The following is a 9373-nucleotide window of genomic DNA, read 5'->3' on the forward strand; positions in this document are numbered from 1 at the left end:
GCAACTTCTGCAAGCGGCTCTACTCTACTGCTCAATGCCAGCACACAAAAGTGATGATTACGCAATGCTTTATTATAATATTTTTTCATGCGTTCTCAGGTACCTCATAGCCCCCCATCTTGGCTCACATTTTGTTCCGGCACCTCCCAATTTACAAATTAAGCACTTTTGCCGAACTACTGCTGCTTTAACACGACCACCATTAGTCACCACGTCACATCCAGCCTGCAGCCAGAGGGGGACCTGAGTCGACAACGCTCTATTCCGCAGATAAGGGACGGTCAACCCCTAAACATGCGAGTGTGGTCAAATACTTCTGTTCGGAATGGCCCCTGCTCATGCATGTCTTCCTCTCCCCCCTCTATCGCCAGTGTGGAACAGACCATGGGCTCGGTGCCACAGACGCTTGACGATAARGGGCGAAGAGGAACGACTGGCAACCAACAACCCGACGGACAAATGCTGGACGAGCGACCGACGGTGGTGGCGGAGGCCTTCTTGAGGACATCCAGCAGRGTGGACAGTGTTTTGGGACTGTGTGTGTGAATGGTGTGAACCACCCTGATACTTTTGAAATAACATTTTAAAAAACTTTTACTTTATAGCCTTGTCTGTGTGGTGGCCTGTAGTCATAGAAACCTGGAAGTTGACATACTGTACTTTTTGCCATGTAGTGTATCTAAGCGGATGAATTTAATAGTGCATTTAAATTAGAATTCAACGTGGTGTTTTTTAGGAACACGTGTCCCTGTGGTAGTTGTATTGAATCAACTTTGCATGTCCTCTTATATTGACCTGCAAACTCTTCCTGATATTGACCCTGTCGCCCCACATGACTCATTTTAATACCACAACTCTTTTACAATCTTGCCCCTTAATACAGGATGACATCATTTTAAATTCTTTAAACCGATGTCGCAAGGAATGTTGGAGCTTGTGCAGTCTGTGACAGGGAGAGTTACTGTGCGTTGTGTTGGGTGCTATTCGTTATGACCCTCCACGTGTTGTGTGTTGACACAGGCAGAGTTAAAGACAGCCAATGAAAAGAAGGACCCATCCCTTTATAAGCACGGTCTTGATGAYGAGTCATTCTGCCAAACCTAGTACACAGGTAAGGACAGGCCACTCTCTCACTTATTGATCTTCAGCTACTTCTATTGTTGTTRMGTCTATTTAGTCTGAAGATTCCTGTGAAAAATCAAAAAAAAACATTTTCCCATTTTTCTTCAGTGAAAAACAAAAACATGCATCTCAAAGTAGTGATCTTCGCCTTGTCATTTTTGACAACCACAGGTTTGTGCTTTCTTTCCTTTTCATTAAAAACATCATAATATAGAGCAGATGTAATGGTGTTTTAATAAAGAGAATAATAGAATTTGAAAGGAGTTCATGTATCAATGGTGTTAACTTCTCCTATCTTCTACTGTAGCATACCCACTCCACCGTACCCGCAGAGAAACATCACAGGCACTACGGGACAATCAAGCTCATGAGAAGACAGACCTCAACAAGGATMTCAAGTATGTCCTRATACAATACATGACATAAACAATTGAATCATGAATCAGAAATGCTTGTATACAGGTGAGCCTTTTAAGAGCCTTCTAACAGTCCTACACAACCTTATTGCAGCCGTATAACAGTCCCATAACAGACTTATATCAGCCTTATAACAGTCATATAATGGTATTATACAGTATTTTAACAGCCCTATAACAGTATTTTAACAGCCCTATACCAGTCCTGTAACAACCCCTTAACAGCCTCATGACAGCCTTATAACAGTCCTTTAACTGATCCTATATGTTAACAGCGGGCTGTGGAAGAGCCATGTGGAGAACAGCAACCTGTATTCCCAGGACAGCCCCAACCCCATGGTGAGCGAGATCAGGCACAAGCTTACCCTGGAGTCCGAGAGGCTGCGCGCCCACCTTCYCCAGGAGCTCACTAAGCTGAGGGAGAGGCTCGCCCCGTACCCTGCCCACCCCCAGTCCAGCGAGTCRACCCTGGCCAGCATGAGAGATCGCCTAGGCCCCCTGATCAAGCAGCTCCAGAGCGCCTTGGACGGCAACAGCCAGGAGCTGTGTAGCCACCTCAGGCTCTACTTTCAGGGATTGGAGGCCGCGGAAAGCCAGGCGGCGGCCGGACCCACCCTATACCTGGAGGCTGTGCAGTGGATCAGCCAGACCTTGGACGACAGCAGTGCCGAAATAACCTTCCTCATCCAGGACTTCAAAACCAAGACGTCCAGCGTGATCAGGGAGCTCATTGGTACCATTCAGGGGGACTTCTGGCAGGAGGTGAATGTCCGACTGGGACAGGAGGTGCAGGCGATGAGTCTGGAGGTCCAGGGCAGGGTGGGGGTGCTGAAAGCAAATCTGGCCCGTCTCCTGCTGGCTCCACAGCCCCTCAAGGCAGTGGTGTCCACCAGTATGGATCAGTTCTGCCAGAGTGTCGCCTTACAGGACCAGTTGTTCCATGCCCGAATTGAGAAGCATCTTCTGGGGCAGGAGTCACAGGCTCAGAGCCCCAGCGAGCCGCTCTCTCTACAACCTCTGGGCTTATTGGAGGAGGACTTCTCTGCGAAACTAAGTGTTCTCCTCCAGGACATTCTTAACAATGTCCAGTYAAAGCAGAACATAACTTTCCACACAGCAGAATGAGAGCGAGAGAGTGCATTGTGTCCCATTATAGGGYGCATTTAAACTATATCATTGTTTCTGCTCCTCGTGCTTATACATATCAACTCCTCTACCATTGTATATAGAGTACAGTAAGTAATCCATGTATATTTATGATGTTTCCATTGTTGTGTTTATTTCATGTGGATGATTGTTGTAAAGGCATTGTATGTCGACTGTAAATAAAGCTTGTGTGAAGTTTACASTGTGTAAATAGTATGTATTGTTACGGCTAGTTCATAAGCAGTGCTTTGACTATATTCTCATAAAAACAGGAATCAGGACAGATAACATTGAATTCATATTAAACAGAATTGAGTCTTTTTTCAGATAATATACAGTACAGAGCAGCAGTAGCAGGTCTGAAATTGGAGCATGATTGACACGAAAACCAGCCATCTTTGGTTAGAAGTCAACTGTATTGAGTACAGTGTATCAAAATAAAAAAAACAAAACCTATATCATATCAGAACATTGTGGAAGACTCAGTGCATATATCTATGGAGTCATAGGAAGCACTATTAATAGTAGTCAGAATTATTGATGTTGCCTCGTGTTATCTTGTACYGTATTGCTCAAGTGTTTTAACATAGACTACATGGCCAAAAGTATTTGTGGACACCCCTTCAAATTAGTGTATTCAGCTATTTCAGCCACACCCATTACTGACAGGTGTATAAAATCGAGCACACAGCCATGCAACCTCCACAGACAAACATTGGTAGTTGAATGGCCAGTACTGAAAAGCTCAGTGACTTTCTACGTTGCACCGTCATAAGATGCCATCTTTCCATCAAGTCAGTTCATCAAATTTCTGCCCTGCTAGAGCTGCCCCGGTCAACTGTAAGTGCTGTTATTGTGAAGTGGAAAAGTCTAGGAACAACAACGGCTCAGCTGTAAAGTGTTAGGCCACACAAGCTCACAGAACGGTACCGCGGAGTGCTGAAGCGCGTAGCGTGTAAAAATCGCCTGTCCTCTGTTGCTACACTCACTACCGAGTTCCAAACTGCCTCTGGAAACAACTTCAGCACAAGAACCGTTCTTAGAGATCTTCATGAAATCGGTTTCCATGGCCGAGCCGCCGCATTTTGAAGGGAAATCTTAATGCTACAGCATAAAATTATATTATAGAAAATTCTGTGCTTCCAACTTTGTGGCAACAGTTTGAGGATGGCCCTTTCCTGTTTCAGCATGAGAGTACCCACGTGCACAAAGCGATGTCCATACAGAAAAGGTTTGTTGAGATCGGTGTGGAAGAAATTGACTGGTGTCACACCCTGACCTTAGAGAGCTTTTTATGTCTCTATTTTGGTTTGGTCAGGGTGTGTCACGTTCTGACCTTTATTTCCTTTGTTTTTGTCTTTATTTAGTATGGTCAGGGCGTGAGTTGGGTGGGTTGTCTATGTTAGTTTTTCTATGATTTTCTATTTCTGTGTTTGGCCTGATATGGTTCTCAATCAGAGGCAGCTGTCAATCGTTGTCCCTGATTGGGAACCATATTTAGGTAGCCTGTTTTCTGTTGGGTTTTGTGGGTGGTTATTTTCAGTCTTTGTGTGTCTGCACCAGACAGAACTGTTTCGGTTTTCCACTTTGTTTTTTATTTTATTTGAAGTGTTCAGTTTTGGATTTATTAAATATGATGAACACTAACCACGCTGCGCTTTGGTCCTCTCCTTCCACTGACGACAACCGTTACAGGGTGTGATTTGGGTGGGCATTCTATGTTCATTTTTCTATGTGTTGTATATCTTTGCTTTGGCCGGGTATGGTTCTCAATCAGGGACAGCTGTCTATCGTTGTCTCTGATTGGGAACCATACTTATGTAGCATTTTCCCACCTGTGTTTTGTGGGTAGTTATTTTCTGTTTAGTGTTTTCTGCACCTGACAGGACTGTTTCAGTTTCGTTTATTATCTTTGTTATTTTGTTCCAGTGTTCAGTTCAATAAAAGTCATGAACACTTACCACGCTGCGCTTTGGTCCGATTCTTCCTCTTCAGACGACGACACCCGTTACAGAACTACCCACCACCAAAGGACCAAGCAGCGTGGTAAGAAGGGGGACTGGACATGGAAGGACATTTTAAATGGCAAGGGATCCTGGACGTGGGAGGAGATCCTGGCCGGGAAGGATCGCCTGCCCTGGGAGCAGGTAGAAGCAGAGAGGAAGACGAAGGCAGCAGCTAAAGCGGAGCGGAAATGTTATGAGGGAACACGGCTGGCAAGGAAGCCCGAGAGGCAGCCCCAAAAACATTTTTGGGGGGTGGCACACGGGGAGTGTAGCAGAGTCAGGTTGGAGACCTGAGCCAACTCCCCGTGCTTACCGTGGCGAGCATGTGACTGGTCAGGCCCCGTGCTATGGGGTGATGCGCACTGTGTCTCGGCCGAGCATTCACAGTGTGGTGTGCTCAGTGCCAGCGTCCCGCATTTTCCGAGTGGAAGTGGGCATCCAGCCAGAACGGGTGGTGCCAGCTCTGCGCTCGAGAACGCCAGTGCGCCTCCACGACCCAGTGTATCCGGTGCCTCGGCCAAGGAAGAGGCCTCCTGTATGTCTCCCCAGCCTGGTGAGTCCTGTGCCTGCTCCCAGAGCCAGGTCTCCTGTGTGTCTTCCCAGCCTGGTGAGTCCTGTGCCTGCGTCCAGCCCGGAGCCTCCAGAGATAGCCTCCAGCCCGGCGCCTCCAGAGACGGCCTCCAGCCCAGAGCCTCCAGGGACGGCCTCCAGCCCGGAGCCTCCAGAGACGGCCTCCAGTCCGGTCCATCCAGCGATGCCCTCCAGTCCGGAGCCTCCAGCGACGCCCTCCAGTCCGGAGCCTCCAGAATCGCCCTCCAGTCCGGAGCCTCCAGCGATGCCCTCACCAATCCGGAGCCTCCGCGAAGCCCTCCCAGTCCGGAGCCTCCAGCGACACCCTCCAGTCCGGAGCCTCCAGAGTCGCCCTCCAGTCCGGAGCCTCCAGCGACGCCCTCCAGTCCGGAGCCTCCAGCGACGCCCTCCAGTCCAGAGCCTCCAACGAGGGTGCCCAGTCCGGGGCCCTCAACGAGGGTGCCCAGTCCGGGGCCCGCAACGAGGGTGCCCAGTCCGGGGCCCGCTAAGAGGGTCCTCGCACTAGAGGCGCCACCTAAGTGGGCCAAGCCAGAGGTGGAGCGTGGGCTACGTCCCGCACCAGAGCCACCACCGCGGAGAAATGCCCACCCAGACCCTCCCCTATAGGTTCAGGTTTTGCGGCAGGAGTCCTCACCTTTGGGGTACTGTCACGCCCTGACCTTAGAGAGCTTTTTATGTCTCTATTTTGGTTTGGTCAGGGTGTGATTTGGGTGGGCATTCTATGTTCATTTTTCTATGTGTTGTATATCTTTGCTTTGGCCGGGTATGGTTCTCAATCAGGGACAGCTGTCTATCGTTGTCTCTGATTGGGAACCATACTTAGGTAGCATTTTCCCACCTGTGTTTTGTGGGTAGTTATTTTCTGCTTAGTGTTTTCTGCACCTGACAGGACTGTTTCAGTTTCGTTTATTATCTTTGTTATTTTGTTCCAGTGTTCAGTTCAATAAAGGTCATGAACACTTACCACGCTGCGCTTTGGTCCGATTCTTCCTCTTCAGATGACGACACCCGTTACAACTGGCCTGCACAAAGCCCTGATCTCAACCCCATCGAACACCTTTGGGATGAATTGGTTCAGGCGTTTACAGATGTTCCTTCATAACATGTAATTGATATTGCATATCAGGAATTAATTAACTTAATCTACAAACAAAAGTAGAATGAGACACTAGTGTCCACTTATTTTCTTAGGACACGCTCAATGTGTTCTAGTTGTTTTGTCTACAAAATGATTGACATCATGAGAAATCTGAAACACACCCTGTCAGATTGGGCAGCTCGGAGGTAGACKGGTTGGTTGGTAGATGGTCATTGGCCAAGACACCTGTCAGTCAAAGGAATGGGGCCTGTCCACTGGAACTTCTTGAGGAAAAACCAGCTGCCTATGACCACCAGGGCTATGGCCGCAGTGCCAAAAAGGATACCTACCACCAGCCCTATGATGTTAACCCTGTCACCTCCTGACTGTACCCCTCCGTAGAGCATAGTTTGGGGCGTGCTTTAAATTTCATGTTTTTCCTCCCACCTAGACATATTCAACATCTGACACTTTAATTTAGCAAAAACATTTAACTCACTATATGCCAACGCTSCAGGTCTTTCCTCTGTAGGAAAAACAACAGGAAGGGAAAACATCATATTATTCATTGAAATGGAATTTGAGTAGCTTTCTAGGTACTAATAGCAATTAACTCTATAAACTCCAGTGAATGACTTGCTACCTGTGATCATTATTACTGAATATAAGAATCTCAGACATAATGTTGAACAAAATCGTTAACAGATGACTACAGGGCTCACCATCTCTGGTAGCATAGAGTAGCATAGAGTGGTCCACACAGAAACAGTAGCCGATTCCACTGACTCAGATCCAAAAAGCTCCAGTGATCTCTTTCTCCTGCAAGCCTGTGACAAAGACAAGTTCTTATGCTTATACAAACTATTTATAGTATTGCAGCAAATTCAGGGGTTAGCGCTGACCGGGACTTGGAACTCGGGTCCAGTGACTGTCAACCCAACACGTTAGCCACTACACCAAGAGATCTGAACCGCTGTGGTCCTATTAGCCAACTTACAATCAATCGATAAACAAATAGARGAACTACGAGCATGTATATCCTACCAACGGGACATTAAAAACTGTAATATCTTATGTTTTACAGAGTTGTGGGTGAACGACAACATGYTTAACATACAGCTGGCGGGTTTTAAGCTTTTTTGGCAGGATAGAACAGCAGCCTCTGGTAAGACAAGTGGAGGAGGCCTATGCATATTTGTAAACAACAGCTGGTGCACAAAATCTAAGGAAGTCTCAAGGTTTTGCTCGCCTGAGGTAGAGTATCTCATGATAAGCTGTAGACCACACTATTTACCTAGAGAGTTTACATCTATATTTTTCGTAGCTGTCTATACACCACCGCAGACTGATGCTGGCACTAAGACCGCACTCAATGAGCTGTATACGGCCATAAGCAAACAGGAAAACGCTCATCCAGAGGCGGCGCTCCTAGTGGCCGGGGACTTTCATGCAGGGAAACTCAAATCAGTTTGACCTAATTTCTATCAGCATGTTAAATGTGCAACCAGAGGGAAAAAAAACTCTAGACCACCTTTACTCCAGACACAGAGATGCGTACAAAGCTCTCCCTTGCCCACCATTTGGCAAATCTGACTATAATTCCATCCTCCTGATTCCTGCTTACAAGCAAAAACTAAAGCGGGAAGCACCAGTGACTCGGTCAATGAGAAAGTGATCAGATGAAGCAGATGCTAAGCTACAGGACTGCTAGCACAGACTGGAATGTGTTCCGGGATTCTTCCGAGAATATTGAGAAGTACACCACATCAGTCACTGACTTCATCAATAAGTGCTTCGATGACATCGTCCCCACAGTGACTGTACGTACATACCACAACCAGAAGCCATGGATTACAGGCAACATCCGCACTGAGCTAAAGGGTAGAGCTGCCGCTTTCTAGGAGCGAGACTCTAACCTGGAAGCTTATAAGAAATCCCGCTATGCCCTCCGACGAACCATCAAACAGGCAAAGTGTCAATACAGGACTAAGATTGAAGCGTACTACACCGGCTCCAACGCTCATTGGATTATGGTGGGCCTCGCAAACTATTACAGACTACAAAGGGAAGAACAGCCACGAGCTGCCCAGTGACACAAACCTACCAGACGAGCTAAATTACTTCTATGCTCACTTCGAGGCAAGTAACACTGAAACATGCATGAGAGCACCAGCTGTTCCGGATGACTGTGTGATCACGCTCTCCATAACCGATGTGAGTAAGACCTTTAAACAGGTCAACATTCACAAGGCCGCAGGGCCAGACGGATTACCAGGACGTGTACTCCGAGCATGCGCTGACCAACTGGCAAGTGTCTTCACTGACATTTTCAACCTGTCCCTGACTGAGTTGGTAATACCAACATGTTTAAAGCTGACCACCATAGTCCGTGTGCCCAAGAACACTAAGAAAACCTGCCTAAATGACTACCGACCAGTGGCACTCACGTCTGTAGCCATGCAGTGCTTTGAAAGGCTGGTCATGGGTCACATCAACACCATTATCCCAGAAACCCTAGACAAACTCCAATTTGCATACCGCCGCAACAGATCCACAGATGATGCAATCTCTATTGCACTCAACACTGCCAATCCCCACCTGGACAAAAGGAAKACCTATGTGAGAATGCTACTCATTGACTACAGCTCAGAGTTCAACACCATAGTGCCTTCAAAGCTCATCAATAGCTAAYTTACCCTGGGACAAAACACCTCCCTCTGCAACTGGATCCTGTACTTCCTGAAGGGACGCCCCCAGGTGGTAAGGGTAGGGAACAACACATCCGCCACGCTGATCCTCAACGCGGGGGCCCCTCAGGGGTGCGTGCTCAGTCCCCTCCTGTACTCCCTGTTCACTCATGACTACATAGCCAGMCACGACTCCAACACCATCATCAAGTTTGCCGATGACACAACGGTGGTAGGCCTGATCACCGACAACGATGAGACAGCCCATAGAGAGGAGGTCCGCGACCTGGTCGTGTGGTGCCAGGTCGACAACCTCTCCCTCAACGT

General features: G+C 47.7%; 1 protein-coding gene across 4 annotated transcripts; it reads left to right on the plus strand.

Annotated features, from left to right (window-relative positions):
* The first annotated feature begins 254 nt into the window (after positions 1 to 254).
* Positions 255 to 2884, plus strand: LOC111960563 (apolipoprotein A-IV). Of its 4 annotated transcripts, XM_070438266.1 has the most exons (5): positions 255 to 549; positions 1021 to 1111; positions 1231 to 1293; positions 1430 to 1520; positions 1814 to 2884. In XM_070438266.1, exons 3-5 carry the CDS (start codon positions 1245 to 1247, stop codon positions 2661 to 2663), a joined length of 990 nt encoding a protein of 329 aa, XP_070294367.1. In that variant the 5' UTR covers positions 255 to 549; positions 1021 to 1111; positions 1231 to 1244; the 3' UTR covers positions 2664 to 2884. The 4 variants fall into 4 exon arrangements, with proteins under 4 accessions (XP_070294367.1, XP_070294365.1, XP_023838379.1 ...); XM_070438264.1 differs by having other exon boundaries at positions 259 to 549; positions 1021 to 1293; XM_023982611.2 differs by lacking the exon at positions 255 to 549 and having other exon boundaries at positions 598 to 1111.
* The last annotated feature ends 6489 nt before the right edge of the window (positions 2885 to 9373 follow it).

Source organism: Salvelinus sp. IW2-2015, linkage group LG4p (assembly GCF_002910315.2).
Source record: "Salvelinus sp. IW2-2015 linkage group LG4p, ASM291031v2, whole genome shotgun sequence".
Classification (NCBI taxonomy): domain Eukaryota; kingdom Metazoa; phylum Chordata; class Actinopteri; order Salmoniformes; family Salmonidae; genus Salvelinus; species Salvelinus sp. IW2-2015.